General features: G+C 47.3%; 1 protein-coding gene across 1 annotated transcript; it reads right to left on the bottom strand.

Annotated features, from left to right (window-relative positions):
* Positions 1–17,625: 17,625 nt before the first annotated feature.
* LOC141964773 (syntaxin-1B-like) lies at positions 17,626–18,552 on the bottom strand. The gene has a single exon (XM_074915477.1). It carries the CDS (start codon positions 18,550–18,552, stop codon positions 17,626–17,628), a length of 927 nt encoding a protein of 308 aa, XP_074771578.1.
* Between the last annotated feature and the right edge of the window lie 3,224 nt (positions 18,553–21,776).

Raw genomic sequence — 21,776 nt, 5'->3', positions numbered from 1 at the left:
ACGTTTAATTAGTGCAACCATTAGTATGCATAAAATACTTTAATTACACCAAAAAGTAGTGGAAATAAGCCTGTTTGGGGTGAAGTTGAGTGGGAGGCTCAGCTCTCATCTGCGCACTGAAACGTGGCCGTCAGCAAGGACGGGGATGGGGTTTTGCCTTTGGTGCCTTCACTCACAGGTTAATTATACACTGAAATTGCATCAGTTTGCGTTTTAATTGGTAGGGGGGCCTTCTCGATGTTCTCTTGCTCGCTCTTGGGTGAGGAAGGGTGGCGTTGGTGGCTGGTTCCAGCCGCGCTTGTGCAAGCGTGCGAGTGCGCAAGTGTGCGAGGTGACGGCAGAAGGGCCCCTCTGCGTGACCGCGGGCCCTCTTGGGTGGTGCAGAGAAACCAGAGTTCAAAGATTTTTAGCGCACAAGATGTCAAGACTGACGTTTCACCTACATTTTCAGGATATCACCACAATTTCCGACTATTTCCTGCCTTACTGGAGGTTAAACCGCTCAGACAATTAGCGAAGTGCATGCAAAAAAAAAAAAAAAACCAACAAAAACCAAACCAACCAAGCAAAAGGAGTTGCAGTTGCAGCCATCGTTTTAAAACACGCTGGGTGAAGACAATCCACTGCTCCCCATCCTTCAGCTCAGGAGGGGTCTAAGTGAGGGATTTGTAGCTTTCCGGAGTGGTCCGTCTGCCAGGGCTGTTCCAGGAGGAGCACGTGTGAATCCACACATAAATAATACCTTGTGTCATCACCGGTGGAGACGTCAGCCTCAGTCCCCACGCAGCAGATGGGCTGGAGGAGTCTCATCAGCGTCCTCCGTGTTGCCAAGAGGCTAAGTGGCTGCATGTGTTGTCACTACACGGGAGAGTAATTTTGGGACGCTGCGTGTTGCCGGCTGAAAAAGCGATGAAGCGGTCAAACTGGAGTGAAATTACAGCTCAGGGTTTATCCTTGGCCGGATAAACTGAGGCAGAATGAGAACCCCAGGATGGTGACCACCAGAAACCACCACTCAGGTTTTCCTTCATGCCGAAGCCTGTGCTTGTACATCCACCTGCCCTAAAACCGGCTGCGCCCAAACCCAGAAGGATGTTTCAGTGCACAAGAGTGAATCGTACCCTCCAGCTTTGCCAATGTTACGCTTGCTTAGCGATATTTCAGATTATTATTTCTTTTTTTATCAGTTAATCGAATCTGTCATGGTTAATTTTATTCATTACACTGCTTTTCTCAAGACAGTGTTTTGAAATCGCTGAAAACTTTTATTTTCGCCTTTTCTAAATGAGAAATAGCCTTTTAAAGAAAAAAAAATCCCACCCCCAAACCAACCTAAACCACATTTAGCAATAACAGACACATGAAAAAAACAAATTACGATGAAAAACACTTGGAAGAAATGAAATTTTTTAACTTTCTGATATGGGTCAGGGACATTTCAAGACAAAAATGTTTGTGGAAGGAGAAAACTACTGCTTGCTCAACTCCCTGATGATGCTGGTGTCTAGAAATGGGGGATACGGTGAGAAACGTCTATGGTAGCCGTGGCCCAACGTGTCGGGTCCCAGAGCACCACCGCTGGGCACGGTGCGAGCACTGAGGTTTGTGTAACACCTCCCACCTACCCGGGAAGCCCCAGCTTTGCTGGTAGATGTAAGCAGAGGTTCCACCAGCTCTTCTGGTTCCTGCCTGGATGGAGGCTGGAGAGGAGAGGACACGTGTTGCTCATCATACTTTCATACCCATTAATTATAAACAGCTTTTGCTGCCCGGGCTGCACGTCCTGGCACAAAGACGTGCTGGGCTGAGTGACTTGTGGAAGCCACCACGGGCGGCCAGGCAGGGAGCAGAGTGACAGCAGCGTCACCTTCTGCTCCTCCAGCCCGGAAGGGGACGTGTGGCTGCTAAACCCAGGCTGGCATCCCAGAACGGGGAATTTGCAGTTCCCAGCTGGCCACGCTTGCCCCGTCTGCCCTCTGCTCAGCTGCAGGACCAGACCTGCAGAGCAGAGGAGAGCTCAGAACATGAGGCTGTGCCTGTGTCCTTTTCACCTTTGAGAAAAGAGCACATGTAGCTTGAATTTCTTCAGAGCCTTCCCAGCTCTCATGGTTGCATTCAGCTGTCCACGTCGACTGAGAAAGGGGCATAAATGGCACTGGAAGAAAATCTGTTCTTTCCCTGCTGACTCTGTTGTTAGCTGCCACATAAGTCACAAAAACATTAAAATAAATTACAAATGTCTGGTTTGATAGCAAATTCATATTTTACAAGTTTGAAAACTTCGATTTCTTGTGGAACATATTTTCTTCCTGGAACTTTGTGCTTCTGCCTTTATTCATCAGAAATGTTTTAGTCTTAATTTAACATTATTCTGTTGCTGCTTTATGGATGAGAAACACATTGCTCTCTCCCCTGCTTGCATCTGCCGCGAAAACAAAAAGATGATATTCTGCACCTGTCCCTGCTTCACAACCAGCTGAAACGAAATTCGATTCAACAGTCGCTAAACAAAGTGCAAGCAATGACTCAGTATGGAAATAAGACTTATTTCTTTTTAACTCTATTATGTGACAGCACAAGAGAGCGGGCATGATTCCTCGTACGGCGGTATATATATGGTGTGCCTATTTCAAAATCTTCTTCCAATGCTTTCTCAACAACTATGAGACAAAAGGAAAAAATACTGTATTTCTCTCCTGCGCGTGATACTGATGCACATCTGCTCTATTCGCTATTTACATTTTTTAAACTTTAACTAGGCACGGTTAAAATACAAGAAAATGAAACAAAACCAGAGGAAATGTCTCAAGGCCCAGCCTGCAGCCAACCTCCTCTTGAATTTTCACAGTATCCACAAAACTTTTAACAGAAACTTGTTTAAATGACCCCCAGGGTGGCTTCCCCAGGGACGGTGGGGTCTCCATCCCTGAAGGTTGTCAGGACTTGGCTGAGGGAAGTCCCAGCTGACCTGGGCAGTAGCTGGGTGCTCAGTAGGATGCTGGTCTGGATGAGGCCCCAGGTCCCTTCCAATCAACACTGCTATGATTTTGATTTCCTGCTGCTCCTATTATTAATAAGGTTGAATCAAAACCATTGCTAAGTGTGCGGATTATAAACACCATGGTCTTTACGTGCTGCTGATGGTTATAATCTACCAAACCCCATCTGCACTGCAGATGTGGTGTGCTGAAGTGGCCTAGCCACTTAACTCTAATTGCAGGCTGGAGCGTTAGGCTTTAGAAAGCCAAGGTTAATTTTCTTGTGATGACCAGATGATGGTGTTGCCTGTTATTATCTGTGTTGTAAGGATATTCCGATGGTCCATTCAAAAGTGGGAACCTGATGAGATGGGCACCTTCCAGACACACAGAATATGTTTCTGCCTAAGGACATTTACAGGAGAAAGAACCAACCCTGAAACTACTCCTTGTCTTCAAAAGAAGAGAGAAAGAGTGGAAGAAGCTAAAAAGTACGTGGATACAGCAAACAGATCAGAGATAGTCATGGTGTAGGGTCCTTTGGTGCTTTTGCAACTTCATTTGTCTCTGCTACAGTTTCCAGTGGAAAACAGCCTTACTTTAGAAAAAAAAATGTGAGAGAGACACATTGCTGGAAGAAAAACTGATTGTGAGCAAAGATAAATCAGGGCAGAACTAGGGAAGACAGCGAGGAGAAGAGAGGGAAGGTAAGGAGCATCTACAGGGGGGTGTGTTGTGTTGGGGTCCATGGTGTAGGTGGGAGCCCGCAGAAGGAGAGAGTGGATCCCGCTATTTCTGAGGAAACCCAACTGCTGGGGTGGGTGAAGGCTGAGTCCAGAGGACCACGCAGCTCCCCGGGGCCTGATGAAGAGGAGCAGAGATGCTCGGGGGCCTCCCTGCTCTCTCTGACTCGACGTGCTTTGAGGAAGAAGCTGCTGGGGGATCAGCTTGCCACGTGTCTATTCTTACAGCTTGTTTGACCAAAAGAGTAAATATCGGGCCCTGGTGCTTTGGCCTTCTCAGGGCACCTTCAGTGACGAGGAGGCGAAGCACCGTGATGCATTTTCACTTCTGTTCTGATTAACTTCAACCATATGTCGAGCCACATTTAATATCTGCATTTTGCCTTAACCATCTGTATCTTCTTGACCCGAGACTCGTGGGGGAGATTTCTCAGGTGCTGTCTGGGAGTCATAAATGCTGTGTTACACCCACTGACTATATAGATATAGTAGGGAATGCACCTACATGTACAACACATCCACTACCTGTGAAATGAAGGTGAGTGCAACGTAAGTGAAGTAGTACCTCGGGAAACATTTAAACTCTGAGGATGCTGGGACAAGAGCTATGGAAGCGAAAAAAATACAGACATTTCTGTAGCAAACTTATTAATAACTGCTGTCCATCTTAACCAATCTAGTTTCCTTTTTCATTCGGATTTGTATATTCACTAACTTTCAACAGAAGTGTGGGGTTCGAGTCTTTTATCTGTTCCCTGTCTTAAACAAAATCCATTTTGTTATAGTGAATAAACCTAATACATTCCCAACCGCAGTAAACACGACAATTTTTTTTGACTGCATAATATAGCTATTTAAAAAGTGCTAATTGCTTCTTTTGGAAAAAAGTGCCTGAATGTTCTCTCTCCAGCACAGAACAAGCAGCATATGTACGGTGCTATCAAGATTGTTTATCTTCCCTGCTCCTCTATTCTTAATATTCTCCACTTCAGTTATTCTGAAGCCTGGCAGGCTCAGTATAAAAAAAAAAAAAATTGGGTAAATGATTTAAAAAGTAGACCTTTCAGAGCTGAGCTGAGTGTAAAACAGCAAGCCAGATAGTCTTTTTACTGCACAGTTATGCCATCCCAGTGTGGAAAGCCATGGAAAATCTTCCAACTCGCTGCCGTCTCTGACAGGTCATCTTCACCCCTCAGAGAGGCACTGACATGATTATTTCTCTTCCCATTTGCACAACGTCAGAATTAAATGCAGAAATATCCACCTTCTGAAGAATATAGCTTGGAGGCAAAAAAAAAAAAAAAAAAAAAAAAAAAGCAGTGAAGGTCTGAGGACCTGGCTTGGCTGAGGTCTACACGATGTCACCCAAGCGCAGACACGAGGAGAAGGAGGGTTGCTTTTGGAAACCACTCCTCCAGTTGTGCAACTTCGTGTTTGATTCACATCCCACAAGCTCCAAAATGCCTGTCAAAAATTAACTACAAGTAAAAACTGGGGTTTTGTGGCCCACGGAATTATGGACTTCAATAATTATCCTTTACGATATTGACCGCTCCTGTTTGGTTGTTTTCTGCTCGCGATTTCATCTGAAAGCCACCAACAGAAGTTCGCTAGCCATCAGGCAGTGCCTCCAAAGCTTTCTACAGGTCTCAGGTTTGTTGCTGCTGTAATGTTTTGGAAATAGGATTCTCTGTTGAGGAATATAAGGGAAATGATGGCACTCGCCCTGATTTTGTAAAGAATAAAAACTACTGGGACTTTTCTGGGGGACAGAGAGCCCTCCTCTTTTTCCCATAAAATGCAAGCGCCACGGGGCACCTCTCAGAGACAGACTCCTCCAGTCCAGACAGCACACTTGAGCTGTGAAATAGCCTCTCATGACAAATGGCTTTGTATCATTACAAACGGGAGGTAAAATGCACTCTAAAGTGTTTTTGTTACAACAAAGTTCATCTTGACCCATTAGCTTTTTTTTTTTTCAGGGAAAAAATTATGCGTATTTCTAAGTCTAAATGAAGACATGGAAATGGACCTGGACTTGTCAATAGAGGAGACCAAGGAAAAGTCTTCAAAGTTTTCCAGTCCAAATTCACAGACACATGGTGTGAAGCAGCCACTGGAGCAAACCAAGGAGTCCCAACAGCAAACCCTCCCAGATGTGCCCCCTTTGGAGACCCCTCAGTCCTAAAGAACTTGTATCAGGGTACGTTTGCGTGTGCTGCAAGGAGAGAAACTGCTAAAATAAGAAAACGTGAATTAACGGTTTCCCGCCTTGTGGCCAGACCATGGACCATGGTGATGGGTCACGGACCCAGACCTCACCGTGGGGGACACAGGCACCGAGCAGAGGCAGCCCCCACCCCGGGAGACCCCACATTCCATCGGTGCCTTTCCTCGTGTGGGGAGAAGGTGGGTTGGACGGGGGTTGGTACAGGGATGCTCGCTGCTCCTGACCAAACTCTAGAGAGGGGCGATAACAAAAGGTGAATTTCTTTTACGTTTTGGCACAAGCATTAAAAGGCAACTCCAGCAGCTATGCCAGATGCCACCGCAGCTCAGCATTCAGGGCAAAAACCCGTGTTTCACGGGGATGTGCACACAGCTGGGGGGCACATCTGCAGACCCCTTGGAAATGCAGGTGCTGAGCTCTGCCCGGCCCACACGCACACGGTCTGTTGTGCTCAGAGAAGGCAGCAGGGGCTGTGCCCGCCGGAGGGAGGACACGCTGCCTCCACCGCCGACCGCGCTGCTGTTGTGTTGCCTCCCCACAAACAGGACACGCAGATATGAGTCAGGATGAATCAACTGCTGACAGCAGGGGACAACTCGCTCTGGTTCCGACCACGCTGGCAGCTGGCCGAAGGGCCGGCGGGCTGAGGAGCAGGTCTGGCTGGAGGCAGCGCTCCCACACCACGGCTTTCTGTCGCTCAGGCAACACTGCGAGGATAAGCAAAAGCCATGAACAACCCTTGCTGCATGTTTGATCTGTAAAAGGGGTGACGGAGCCCCGGAAATTTATATTATCACCCCTAAGCTACCCCGTCCCTCTTTAGCAGGGCACAAAACTGCACCGAGCCCATGGCTGCCAACAAACTGTAACCGAATTCCCAGATTTTTGCCTTCTGAAATAATAATTAAAGTGTCAACAAAGATATAGGAAGAGAGAGAAAAAACCCTGACATTCCAAGATGCAGAGGGCTCTCCTAACAGATGTGTTTTGAACATGAATGCTAATGTGCACATCTGTAAAAGCAAAAATAAGACTCCCCTAATAAAAACCCTGCAACATCCCGCTCACATTTGAATGTGCCGGGGATAAAAGAAAGTCCACGCAAAAGTCAGCGCAATTAATTTTGTTATAGTGGGTTTTAACCATCCTCCGTTTTGAAAAAGTATTACAGAGGTGCTCCTGCCACTCCAGTGTCGTTTTTAATATGAAGTTAAGTAACTGGTAATTATTCTGTGCAATGAGCGTACCTGTGGCTCAGGCTGAAAACCACATTGAGATGTCAGACCGATGCTGATACCCCCTCAACAACCCATACGTGGTAAGACTGACAGTTCCCACCCGGTGCCTGTAGAGGAGTCAGCCCCCCGCCAGAAAGGCAATGCACCCAAAAGGATGCATACATCAAGGTATCAAAAAAACTTGCAGCTGTTCCAGGTGTATTTTCTTTTATCACGCAGCTGTAAGTAGATGTTGGTAGCAAGAATAAATCATTGAAATGGGGTGCAGATTGAAATTAGGGAGGAAGGCTCTTCCCTGCAGCTGAGGACAGCCTTGAATACCTGATGCTGCAGTACTGCTGCATCCCCATCCCCGGGTCACCCGCTGCCTCAGCACAGCCTGAAATACTCACATTTCACACACAGGTACAGCAAATATTGTCGTTTGCTACCACAGCTCAGAGGGGATTTATAGTCGACACTTCTAGGTGGATATTTCTTTTTAAATATCGTTTGTTATGGCTTTGAAGTCAATGAAGCCTTGTTATTTCATGTTACGTTAGGATCTGAAAATATTACCGGAAAACTTTGTTTATTCCTATCTCAACTGTGTTTCTTGGAAAACGCATGTATTTAAAACAGCATAGCTAAGTAAAGTAATAATGATAGAAAAAAGATGGTCCAATACCATTTTTTCTCCCACCCCACTGGCTGGTAACTGTCCTCCTGCCCACTGGACAAAGTGACTCACGCCTTCGCCTGGCTCTATTTTAAGGCACCAGAATATCCAGCCGCTGCCTGAGATGGAGAATGGTTTTCTGTGATGTGGATCATTTGTACCTGTCGGCTCCAGTCGCTTTCCTGTTTACTCTCGCTAATAAAATGCCGACATCAGGAGCGAGTTGTTCTGGTACTTGCATTTCAACATATGCTCTCAACGAGACCTTCTTAGTCAGGTTTTTGTCTGCTCCATGTCTGCTGTACCCTGTTAGCCTCCTCCCTTCAATAAAATCTGCTTTTAAAGATGCTGGTGATCCTTTACAGTGGAAACCACCGTGGGACTTGACGTTCTCTTTCAGCTTCTGCCAACTGTATTTCCCGCGCCTGTGCTCCTGCGAACGTGTTTTCCCATAAGCTATAGAAATAGCTTATTCTGCGTTGTAAAACAGTGTAGAAAAATACATATTAAATAGATGGAAATCTTTAAGGATGAGCTGCAAGCCTTTCCTATATACTTAAGAAAAAAGCTGAGACAGAAAGCAGCTCTGATCCTCTGATTGAACCCCAGACGCAGCTGATGAAATGCAGCTCTCCCGGCAAACATCGCGTGTTCGAGAGGCACGAGGAGCCACGCTGGGCACCGAACCCCCCTCTCCTCCCACCGCTCCCGCACGCGGCATATGGTGAATAAACAGGAATTCTTTTCGACACCGTTTTGCAATGTGTTACAACGGCAAATCACGGAGGGGGTTCGTCAAAGAACTGTGGCATTTACTCTGCTTCGCCTGCGCTTGATTTATACCCGTCAAAGACAAAAAGCAGGTTGTGTACAAACAGCGATGAGCAAAGCCAAGGAAGGTTTCAAAGGAGAAATAAGCAAGGAGCCAAGCTCTGAATCTGAGTTCTGTTCAGAGCAGACAAGGAGCCCAGGCAAAAATGGGGAGTTACCTTAGAAAGGATAATTTCCAGAAGGCTGAATGGCAGCAGGTGCCTGGTCCTGTAGGAGGAGCAAAGCCACGGCCCCTCGAGCTGGGAGCATCGCGCATGGAGGGAATGTCATGGGCTGAGGATGTTTTAGGGGTACCAGGGATGCAAGTGCACTAACGAGATGATGTTTGATGTTATTTTGCCCTGACAAGCGGCATCTGCACGCTGGGATGGGACACAGGGGCTCCAGGTTCCCTCCCCAAACACTTGTGCAATAAACCATCAAAGTTAGATAATGGGAACACAATTTGCTAAAGGAAATTCATAGTCGATTTTTTTCCCCCCTCTCACTCTTAATCCAACCTGAAAAATTATGTATCCAGAGTGAGTGAAGTTTTATTTAAGACTTCCATTATTAATGGAGATTTTGTAGTGGTTGGCTACCCAGGCTGCATATGGATTGACAAAACTACAAAAACAAAACCCATTTTCAGAGAACCAGACATTGATCCAAATCACAAAGCCCAGAGGGTTTGCTTGGTCATGAAAAGCCGATGAAGAAATATCTGTGAAGTCAGGCTTGCACCAGAACTTTAATTTAGGGACCACTTAAAACCCTGGTTAATACTGTGCAGTCCATGGGCAGCAGAGGTGCCTCCGCACCCCATTTCAAAGAGAAGCCACGGCATCGCCATCGCGTGTGTCACCCCACGGCCACTGTCCTGTCCCCGTGTGTGACTCACTCCCGAGCCTCCGAGTGCTTCATAATGCAGATTGCTGGCGACAGTATCAAACTGTCCTCTGGATCTGTCTTGAAGCTTTAGAAATAGCAGTTAAGAACCAAATCATCCCCGGAGAAGCTATTATCTACTCGTCTCATCATCTGATGCTAATGTGAGATCCTGGCAGACCGCAACGCGCGTCCGTCGTTTCCATTCAGAAGTGGTGCGATGAGAGAGTTGCGAGTACAATAAATTGTCATGAATCCCTTTTCTCTCTCTCCCATCATGAGTACTTTGCCTTCCCAGCTGAGCAGAGATGATAAATCAGCCCCACTGAAGAACTTCTTAGGTCTCTGCTCGGAAAAACAAAGAGATTTGTGCAAACAAGGCTTCAAGCTCCGCTGAGGAGGAATTTCCAGCCTGAGCTGCCCATTGTGCTGTTTGGGTGACGGTTGGATCCCGCCTGAGCCAAGCAGGGCAGCTCAGGGCTGTGCTGATGCAGGCATCTGGTCCTCCTTGGTTCCTGCCTGTCCCCAGTACTGCATCGCCCCGGCAAAATCCCAGATTTGATTCATTCCCCTGATTTTGCAAAGAAGCAGAAGGATTGGAACAGGCTGTTAACATGCATATTTATGCCTTGCATTACTTACTGCCTGTGGGGGAAAGCTTCTTGTTAACATAGGCAACACCCTTCTAGAAGAACCACAAAATACAAAATTTTAAATCTATATATTCCTACGAGAAGTATAGATCAATTAACTGAAACAGAAGTCACTGCCCTCAGTATTTTAAAAAAAAAAAAAAAAAGTCATCCTACTCACTGTTAACACGAGATTTTAGGGTTTTTGCCTTTACCATAAACTGAATATAAGTCTTGATGTAAATTCAAGACTTGTTTTTACTGCTTGAAATTAATCGGCGACGCAGCCATTTTAAGACAGTGTAGGAAATCAAGCAAAAAATTTGTGTTCATTAGTGATCAGTTTGAAAGATTTCAGTTCATCATTTATGTCAGTGGAGTTGTGGGGATATTTTTCTCTAAGAATTATGAAAATGTATGTTCTTGACACAGCCTCGCTCAAGAAAATGGTAAAAAAACGTGCTTTGCATGCCAAGAACAACAAAATAAAAGATGTTCAACATGGAAGAAAACAAGAATAAAGAAAACTATCCCTATTCTGCTTTTGTATTAGCTAATAAATGGATTTATTGGGGAGCTCGGGAAGCACCAAGTGTCTCCCCATTTGAACAACTGTATCCGAGTCTTGGAGATGGGCACGTTTGGGAGTGCAGGGTGGGGAGGGATCTCCCCCTGGACCTGGATAGAGGTAGACTTAGCCCTTGGGTCCCCCATTCCCAGCCCCGCACTGGGACCATCTCCCACAGCCAGGGCTCACAGAGTGGGGCAATGCTCCCCTGGGTTTAGGGCTTAACTGCACAAGAAGGACCCGTGAGGACTCTGCTCTCCACGTGTCTCTTTTTTTCCAACCTGGAGAGTGAATTCAGCGCACACAAGATGATTATTCCATGACTCCTCTCACAACAGCTCATTGTGCATCTTTCTCATGCAAAGCTGCTCAGGCTCTGCCGGTGCAATTTTACCAAATGAATGGGAAGAGGTTCATTGTTAACAAAAAAAAAAAAAAAAGCAAAAAGCTGAAAAGGAGCTGAATACAAAGAAAATCACAAAGGATTACAAAGAAGATCACAACAAATTACAATTATTTTGGTCTCACTGGGAAGAGGGAGAGAGTTGCTACCAATCACCGCATGTAGTCCCATCACTGCTCTCACCGTTAACTCCGTGTGCCCCCAGGGGCGCTCAGGGTCCCGGGTGTGGGGTGCTGTCACCTTTCAGGCCTCAGAGAGGGCTTCCACCCCCAAACTGGAGAGACAATAAACAACAAGCGGCATCCCTGGGTCTGAGCTTTGCCAAATTCCCCCTCCACTGGCCCCACAACCCCCATTTAAACTTGACCTTTTGTCCAAAACCCCACAGCTGGAATATCGCCGTAAGCATCATTGATTGTTTGTTCTTTCCTTTCCCCATTTCCCACTGAGGACGTAGTCAGACACCGCCTTGGCAGGAATTTAGCATCTCCCTTTCCTTAAGTCTTTTCAGATTTGCTCTTCCCTGGAAAACCGCTGCTCAGTCAAAGCAGTTTTGTGTAAGGCCTAGTTTATTCCCCCAAACCTGGGTCTATAATGCTGATACACACAGTGCTCCCCTCTACACTGGTACGTTGGAGCAACACCTCTGTGAAGACCCACTAGAAGGCAGTGTTGGAGAAAACTTCATAGAAACTTATTCTGAACGCTGCAGGTCAGCAAACCAAAGGAGGGGATTTTCTAAGACAGCGACCCCTGTAAAAAAATGTGAACTGCTTCATCCTAAATTATTTCTGGTAGATTTTACATGAGTTGACTGCAGAAAGAGGCATGGAGATCAAACTTCATCCCTGCCAGGGAAATCCAACAGCAATATTTTAACACTGGAAAACACAATTTATTTCACTCCAGTTAGAGAAACACCCTTAAAAAGCATCTAAAATTGAGATGTGACCCGTTCCATGCCGCCCATGCAGATCAGGCTGCTGGGACACCGAGGACATCCAGATGAAGTAAGCACCAAAATAACACTGAAATGAGCCCAATTTGCCAAAAAAAAAAAAAAAAAAAAACAAACCACAAAAAACAACAACAAGAATGGAGTTTCCAACCTGTTGCTAGAAAGACAAGAAGTGGCTCCCCTGAATTTCTTGGCAGTGCTCCCTACTCCTGCAGAAAGGCTTGCGAGCCAGATCTCTGCATTTTTCAAAGACAGGCAGCAGCAGGAGATATTTGATGAGCTCTATGAATAGAGTTGTTGATTCACTGGAAAATACAGGAAAAACTGGGGAAAAACAAATCAAGCCAATTTAAACTGCTGACAAATTTTTGTATTGGTGAATGAAATGTAAAAAGTGTTTTGAAGCATCGCAATAACTTGGTAGCCCACACAGAAGAATGAATTTCTGATTTGGTGCTAAATGTACTCAAAATAAAAATACCAAGTGTGATTTGGTGTACAAAGCCTTTTTAAACAAAATACCCTCCCACTTTTCAGAAAATTTCTGGAATTGGCAATATTGGGTGATGGTTTTCAATGGGAATAGTCTGAGGAAAATGAAAATATAATTCATTAAATTTCTCATCTTGGATTAAAATATATAAATATTTTGAATTAAGAATTTATCCTTGCTCTCATACCAGGGCAAGTGGAGTACAGCACAATGGAATTACAGTCCTAAACACTGAGGGAACTTTCCCCTCCGATTTTGCCAATGAACATGTATGTCTAGAGGTTTAGCCAAACAAATGCTGCAAACTGAACCAAATTCAGGGAACTTAGTTCCTATTCAACGTTCAGGAGGCTTTTAAAAAGCTGTATTTATGAGAAATTATTCTGTTCGGGGACTATTTGTTGTGACATGAAAAATCAGCAGTGTTGAAGGGATAAAAATTCAGTGTTTGAACTGGAATGCACGAGTCCTCCCAGGGTATCTGAGCAGGAATGACAGACTGTTAAACTGTAATAATCTACTTTACTTTAGGAAAAAAAAAAAAAAAAAAAAAAAAGTTCTATAGGGTAATTAAATTGTTCTGGAATTAATTTCTTGTCTAAATGTCAGGAAAAGGTTTTATACTCTTCAAAAAAAATTCTTTTCAGTGACATTTCTTCAGCTGAAAGAATTTGCAAGTGAAAACCAATGCGTGCTACCGGCACAGTTATAAAGGCTTTGTACTTTTAAGCCAGCTCCTTTTAACTCATTTTACCAAAGGGTTCCTCTTAATGAATCTCATTCTGAGCATGTCGTTACAGAACAGAGCTCAGGGGTTTGGGTAGCCTCATTTTAACTTAACATGTCTGGTTTTCTCTTAATTTTTCCCCTTAAATGTGAACTTCCTAAATTTACGATGCTCGTTTGGGAAATAATTAAACCAGCCCTCTCATGTATGATCTTTGAATCGTTAAAGCAGGTCCTCCACCTTGGCTTCATCATCTCCAGGGATATTGATAAAGCAAACGTGCTCCAAATGAAGTCCCACCCTTTGCTCAGAAGAGGAAGGAAACTTCCCCATCCTGTTGAATGTTCATGCCCACATCACTCATTACTTTGCTATACAGTAATCAGTCTCCATCTGAGGCCAATATTTAATGAAAGGCAACCAAGCATCAGAAAAAAAAAACCCTGATGGATAAACTCACAAAGTCTCATAAACCACTGAAGCCTTCAGTGAAGATCTCCTCCGAGGTGCAAAGCTTCTCATCTTTTTTCTCCTACTTCTTCAACTTCTCACCGATCCCCGTAACCCAAATCAGGGCAGTTTTCCTGTTAATTCTGTACGCAAGAAAGAGCCACCGGCTGTTGCAGCTGCCAGAAGAGAAAGCTGCAGCCCACCAGCCAAGAGCCAGCTCTCGGGGACCATCGCTGGGGAGGAGGTTGTGCTCTGGGAATACGCCCTGCCTGAAAGCACTGACGATAACAGAGGTGATTTGTTTGTTGGTTTTTTGTTTTGTTTTGTTTTGTTTTTCCCTGCGCTTTATGGATAATCATTTACTGAGCAGCTCAACCAGTTCTGCAGGGCCGCTGGCACCGGGTGCTGCCCGGTGACACAAGCCAGGGCTCAGCCAGGGCTCTCCCGAGGCTGGTGTTTGCTCTCCAGATTGTTTGCACGGAGCCACGCTGGCATTGCTTAAAGCGTGGTTAAATATAAGTTATGCTGCATTTGGCTTTGCCACCTCCCCTACCTCACTGAGCAATTTTTTTTCCCTCCTGGGCGTCTGTAAATAGGCTTCAGTGCTTCCCAGGAAGTTGCTTTTGCATCTCCACTTAAAACGTGTTTTTTAAAAGAAGATGGAGAGGGTGTTTCCCGTGGTCTGGCCACAGGGGATGGGAGAGGGCAGGCGGCCCTTGCCCCATGCTGGAGAGGCTGGTGGGGAGCAGGTGCCACTGCGGCACCACACCGTAACACGGCAAGTGTGAATAAAGCTCGTCCTTCTGCTTCTTGCCTTTGTTTGATTTCCACTTTGGGAAACTTCCTCTGGAGTCGTTGGATGAACAGGAGAGAAAGGAACCAAGAAAAGGCCACTTCTCCCTGAAGCTTTGTTGACAAGGTTGTTATTCCCACCTTTGTCCCAGCCATTTGGGATGCTGAGCCCGAACTCAGTGCTTCAGAAATAGCATAATTGAGGCTGCATTTTCTCCCCTTGTACATTTGCGTTCTCATGTCATCTTTAACTACATGACTGCCTCTAGTTTTTAGCAACTAATAAAATCTCTGGCCCCCATACGGCCCGTCCTCACTTCACGAGCAGCAACACAGAGGTTTTTGTGCTTCACTTCCCGAGGTTCCCCCTCTTCCCCATGTGAGAGAGTGAAATGTCCTATGGCTGTCTCAAAGCTTGTTGTGTCTGTGCAAACCTCCAAGAGAAGCTGCTGCGGCCTGTGAACTGGTCTGGGGGATGCGGGGTGTATTGAAGGATGCGCTCTCCACTTCTTGGCGGTTGCATTGTCCGGACTCTACATAAGCCTCAAAGGGGCAGACATGGGCTGAGCTGGCCCCGTCCTGGAGCCGTTTGTGGCTCTATTGTGGAGGCCAGACCCCATGCCTGCGTTGCTGATGAACTGATAAGAGGCAAACCTTCCTGCCCTTGACACCGGATGCAACAAAACCTGTTGGACCAGAGGAAAAAAAACTAAAGGCGAGCAGATATGCTGATCAGCTGGTACGATGAACTTAAAAAGGCAGCAGAAAATCTTGCTCTTGGTGAATCTACCATCAAACCCAGATCTGTGTGCACCCACCACCGAAGAACTGAAGCTGAGGACCAACGGGATGCCGCTGGGTCCGTGGTGGTGACTATTCTTGCAGCCCTATCCCGCATCCTTGCTTTATTTCTGCCTTTTCCTTCTATTCTGTCCTATCGCTACTCCTCTTCACTTTTTTAATAATAAAAACCTATTTTGGGTGTATGGCATTTGACCTCTTTTGTGTCTTAATCTCGCTCTTGGGATCGTATCGAAACCTCCCCTGACATGGGATTGGAACACCCCACCGCACGGTGCTCGGAGCGTGCTCCAGGCAGTGTGGTTACGGGAGCTCAGCCCCGAGCCAAGAGCATCACCAGCTTCAGCACTAGGAATTATTGTTAAAAACCACCAAAATTGTGGTCCAACCACAAAACTCTACAGTTTTGGTGGGTTTCTTAGTGCTGCTTGGGAATGACGTGTTGGGGAAAAGGGGGCGCAGGTCTTGGGGTGCCTGGGCAGTGGAAGCATCCCGGGATGTGGTGATGTCTCAGCTACATCCTTCCTTCACCTGCACATGTCCCTCCCGGTGCTTGCCCGGCAGCGATGCTGTTTGACTTGTGCTTTCTACAAATTCCAGGGAAGAAACACAAAATTCAGGTGTTTAAATCACCAACCTTTGCTGTGCTCGCCATCATCCTGGATTTCCATTGTGGTCAATTTTCTATAAAATAATTTCTTCTCTCAGATAAAAAGTTGTGGGGTTTTTAAAATGAAAATTAAATAAGAAGGTAACTTCCATTCATCAAGTGTTGAATGAAAAAGTAATACTCGTTTAGACCTCACAAACAAAAAAAAAAAAAAAAAAAAAAAAAAAGAGAAAATGGGCAGGAGAGAAGACCACTCGGCCTGGCTCCCCAGGGCACCACTGCTCTTGCAAGGATGGACATTCCTGATGCTGGGAGTCTTCCAGGACAACAGAAAATATCCAGTTGGGGAAAAAAGGTGCACTCATCATCCTGAAAATTAAGTTTACTAGATTCATAAGAATTCAGACCAATAAACTCACCGAGAAGTCGTTCCATTTCTGCTCTTCATTAGCTTTGAGCTCCCTGCTGCACAGAAATAACTCACCCATCCACACTCAAGAGGTTATTGAGAAATTATTTTATTAAGGCTCAGTCAGAACATGAAAATAAACCTAAGGGTGACCAAGACAGGTGGGACCTGACCCCAGAAACACAAAAGGATCTTCCATGAAGCATTCCTGAGAAACTCAACCAGGCCCTGGTCTCTAATCTGAGCAGCTTTGGGAAATTCTGGTGGTATTGAGGGACCGGAGAAAAGGGCCGCACCAATTCTCCAGCCCACACGTGATACTGGCTGGTTCGGCAATGTGCAGGCTGAAGTAAGGGCCCGTCTCCTGCAGCCTCCCCAAAAACTGCATCGGCTGCGTGAACCCCCTCCCGATGTCACAGCACGGGGTGAGCCGTGAGGGACACCCAGTCCAAACCTGTGTACAAACCAGCAAGGACAAAAATACAACAGTAATGCATGCAAGGAATGCCCAGGAAGTAGAAATTGGAGAAAACGGGGAGAATAAAGATTCAGATGGGCTGGAGGAGCGTTCACACTGCTCCATGGTAGCACCAAGCCATTGGGTCCCCTCGCATGTAACAAACAAATGTCCCAAAACTTCAACATGCTTTTTTCCCCCCTTTCTCCCTTAAAGTAAAAAAAAAAAAAAACAACAACATAATAAAATTAAAGTTTTACGTTAGGTTTCATAGTATTAAAAGTGCTTTTCCTTGTTGGGTGCTGCAGCTGCCTGTCCTGCAGTGCAAGTGTGGTCTCCATGCTGTTACGTGAGGTGTGCGTGGTCCCTGCACCTTTGTGTAAAGTGTGTGTGAGCCCTGCACCGCCGCGTAACGTGTTTGTGGTCCCTGCACTGTTGTGTAACGTGTTTATGGTCCCTGCACTGTTTCGTAAGGTGTGTGGTGCCTGCACTATCGTTGCAACGTGTTCGTGGTCCCTGCACCGTCGCGTAAGGTGTGTGTGGTCCCTGCACAATCATGTAACTGTTCATGGTCCCTGCACCATTGTGTAAGGTGTATGTGGTCCCTGCACCACCGTGTAACGAGTTCATGGTCCCTGCACCGTCATTCAAGGTGTGCATGGTCCCTGCACCACCGTGCAAGAAATACAAGACAGCAGCAGCATCTCACAACACCAACTCTTGCACAGACACGGGGAAACGCACAAGAGCTGCTGTACAATCCCCCGGCGCAGCCGGGGCTCACAGCAGGGCCGGGTGGAGGCAGGGCAGGCAGGCGCAGCAGGCGCAGAGGCTGAGCGCGGCCGTCAGCACGGCCGAGAGCCGCGACGGCCGCTGGGACCTGAACGCTTTCTTCACCTCGCCGCCGGTCTGGGCGACGTAGTCGAGGGTGCGCAGGACGTGGTGCTCCACGCTGTCGGTGGCCCCGTGCCGCTCGGCCAGCAGCCCCTCCAGCTGCAGGAAGAGCCCGCGCAGCTCCGCCATCTGCGCTTCCAGGTCGAGGAGCTGCCGTTGGCACGCCTGGGCCGCCGCCAGCTGCTGCTTGGCCTTCAGCTCCTCCAGCTCCCGGCCCACGATGCGGGGGGCCTCGGGGCTTTCAGCCAGGTGGTCCAGGTCCTCGTCCCCCAGGTCGATGCCCGCCAGCTCCGCCTGCCTCTCGATCTGCTCCTTCAGGCGCTGCCGGTAGCGGCTCTCCCGGGCGTAATGGCGGGCGAGGACAGCGCGGTACCGCCGCAGCAGCAGCCACAGTTGGGTCTGGCGGACGCGGGGGCCCGCTCGCCCCGTGCCCCCCTCCAGCGCTGGCGGCAAAGCGGCCAACTGGGGCTGCAGGGCCACGGCCTCCTGGGCGAAGGCAGCTCTGGCAGCATCAAGGCCCTGCTTCTCGCGGGCGACGCTCTCCCGGGAGGTGCAGCACAGCACCGCCTGCTGCGCCCCGTCGATGGCCTTGGAGAGCTGCTCCAGCCGGTCCAGCGCCCGCCACAGCTCGGCCGCCTCCCGGAGCGCCCGGCCGACGGGGCTGGCGTCGTCCCCGACGAACGCTGGGTTGTCGAAGCACAGGGTGTCCTCGTGCGGGTCCCCCTCGGCCGCCGCTCGCTGCCGCAGCTCCGCCAGACGGTCCCTCATGTTCCGCACCGGTTGCCGGCACCATCCGTGGGGCCGGCGGCACATCGGCCCCGGGAGGGAGGTGCGAGGCCGCAGCTCCCTGCGTCAGCCGGAGCTATTAAAACCTTCCCTTCCCCATCCCCGAGCAAATATTGATGGAGGCGGGCAGGTCGGCCTGCGTCAGCCGCCGGGCCGGACCCCAGCGCCGGCGGGGAGGGGGAAAAGGGCTTCGGTGAGAGGCAGAGCGGGGGAAAGCGGCCTGGGGCGGGAGGGCTGCCAGCACGGCCCGCGTCTGCGTCACGGGACAGGCTCTCCTGGCTCAGCCGCTGATCCTCCCTGGCGTAAAACAAAGGGCTTTTATTCTCCGAGAAATAAAGAAACCTCAAAGTTCAGGCTCTCGGGGACAGAGGAAGGGGTTGCCCATGCGGTGCTCCCCCGGCCTCGCCTCCTGCCGCAGGGCCCCGGGGTGGCACCTCTGCCCTGCACCCCAAAAAAGGGCTTCAAAGGAGGAAAGGGCATGTACACAAACATGCCTCCGACCTCTTAAGGTGCCTCAAACAGCACCTCCCGGCGAGGATATAACAACTGTAAGGCAGAGCACTCTCTTCCAGGGATTATTTTGAAGTTAAAAGATGGGATGGAGGCAAAATTTGGCTTCCCCCGATCCTGTCAAGGTCAGCAAAGCTCCGATCGCTGGACGGAGCCCCACGGCCCCCGGCAGCGCCCTGCTCGCGTGAAGCAGCTGATGGGTGCACGGAGGAGGGCGATCCCAGGCTGGAAAGGAGCCTTGGGATCGATCACCCAGCCGTCCTGCACATCAGGGCAAGGTAGTATTTAGTCCACACTCTGCTGAAATGCATTAAAAAAAAAAAAATCACAATTTAATACTAAAACAGTGTGCCAAAGTTACAATTTAAAAACAATACTTCCATAAAATGCATTTCCAAAGCGCATGGGAAGAGTAATTGAATTGTTCTCTACCACATTATCATATACTGAATTATTATATCATATATTCAGTTATTATATCATATATCAAATTATTATAGCATATATAATCATATATTTTATAATATCTATTACCGTACATGACAAACATCTGATGATATGAAGTATATAACATCTATGATCTAACATCTATGGGAGTGAGAGCGAAGGGTGTTTTGACAAAGGTAAAGCACCTCTGAAGAGCATCATTTCTTCTCTCTAATGCCATTTGATGGATGTACGTAGCAGGGGGAGTTTCAGCATCTGTGCAAAACGAGTTTAATTTTCTTCCCTGTAAGCAACAAGGCCAAGAAAAAAAAAAAAACAAACAAGCTCTTATGTTCTCAGGGCCTGGAGTATGAGCGTTGCGTTAAAAAGAAGATATTCATTCACATCTGAAAGGAACGGCCATTGAGGCTGTTTGGATCAGTGCAGTAAAATGAAATGTCAATAAATCAGGAGATTAATGAAGGGAAAAGGCAAAACGTTGTATTGTGAGAGCAATACGTGGCGAGATAGGCCTGAGAGCGAGCTGAATGGCAAAGAACGGGTTAACCACGGGGAGGCTTGTCCTTACTCGAACACCTTTAATAGCAATTTTTGAGTATTAAAGCCTGACGGGATGCCGGGGCTCTGTGCACCTGGCGACAGCCCCCAGCCCCGGGTCAGCCTGATCCGCCTTCACCATTGAACCGCTCGCAGGCAGCGGTCAGCAGCGGCCTCAGCCTGGCCTGGAGGCCCCCGGGCCCACTGGCCACCCTCAGCCTGCGCTGGCCACCACGCCAAGGCAGCTCCGAGCCAGAGCCTGGGCTGCGGGTGCTGCTTGCCTAGCGAGAAAAGCCCTGGTTAAACAATATTATTACTGCTATTTAACAAGAGGGCAAGAACGACGATGAATAAGTAGGTTTTTGTTTAGCATTAAATACCCCTTAAAACCAGGTACAACCTCCCCCTCGAGCTGAATGTCACCGCCTGAACCAACCTGGCCCCCATGCTGGCAGCAGGGACCTCACCCAGAAACCTCCTCCTCCTCCTCCTCACCCGCTCCGGTGCTGCTCGAGGAGGCTCTGTGCAGAGCTATTGCCCCTGACGGCACTTCTCACGAGGTTTCCCAAGAAAGCGTTAGCTGTCGCTCTCCTTTTCCCAGGAAAATGGTATTTTGGAGCCAGGTCGGATGATAATTTGGGTGGCAGAGCCCCAGCGAGCCCTTGCCCTTGGCTGAGATGAGGGTCTCCAACGTCTCCTGCTCGAGACGTGCACAGTTTAAAGAGGCTTCTATATCCAGTTTATAAAAGTTTCCTTTTTTTGTAAATATAAAATTATCCAGTTGAATCAAAAAGTGATTTTCTTTTTCCATTGAAAACTCAAATTAGCTTTTTTTGGTCTTTTTAATGTCTAAACTATTTAGGAAGTAATGCAAAACCAAAGTAAGAGTTTATCTTTTTTTTTTATTAAGACAATCCCACAGCTGGAAAATGAAACATCCTAGATTACATAAGTGACTTCAAAAAAACTCTAGAAAAAAATCTTTACAAATTTACATTTGTACAATACAAAAACTAACAGCTCATTGCATATAAATATTACATTTGGTCTGCCAACAAGTGGCATCAAAATCCCTGAAGTATTCATTTAAAGGGACCTGAGATAGCAGATGTGAAGATATGGGCATAAATATCACCTGAAAAAAAAAAAAAAATCAATATAGAAAGTAGACATAATTCTGATAGTTTTGTGCATTTTTGGAGTATTTTAAATCATCCAGAACATGAACTGTAGAGCCTAAATCACGTGAATTTCCTCACTCCAACATCAACTGGTTATTTCTAAATGAAGTCTTCTATGACGACTCATGGAGGAATGAATAGCCTGTATTAGTATTTCTACAGAAAAACAATCATCAGACTTTGATTTCTGAAGATACCCAAGCAGCCACCACTCTCCGAGGAGGCATTTTTAGGAAGAAAAACGGAGGATTTTGATTTTCTCTGCCCAAGAGCGGTGCAGCCGCGAGGCACGCGGGAACACCAACCCCTCGGGCCGCCGGGGCAGCTCCTCTCGCCATCCTGCCTGCTTCTCACAGACCCAGAAATCGGGAAGATACGCAGCGCTTGCCAATTAAAAAAAAAAGCCAAAAACTTGAGAAACTGCTCCTAATTGCCCACCGGTTTCAATATTTTCCCAAAGAGTTACACATTCGTCAGTTCCCAACACGTGGCTGCGGTGATCTGCCAGGAGCATGAACTCACAAGTGCAGCACTGAGCTGCTCGGTTTTACTTTAAATTCTCACAAACTCTTATCA

The sequence above is a fragment of the Athene noctua genome, chromosome 11 (assembly GCF_965140245.1).
Source record: "Athene noctua chromosome 11, bAthNoc1.hap1.1, whole genome shotgun sequence".
Taxonomy (NCBI): Eukaryota; Metazoa; Chordata; class Aves; order Strigiformes; family Strigidae; genus Athene; species Athene noctua.
Note: the sequence above shows the minus strand (reverse complement) of the source record. Positions and strands in the feature narration are given on the sequence as shown.

Excerpts from the sequence above, each read along its gene's own strand:
- LOC141964773 (XM_074915477.1), bottom strand. The coding sequence starts at position 18,552 with ATGTGCCGCCGGCCCCACGGATGGTGCCGGCAACCGGTGCGGAACATG.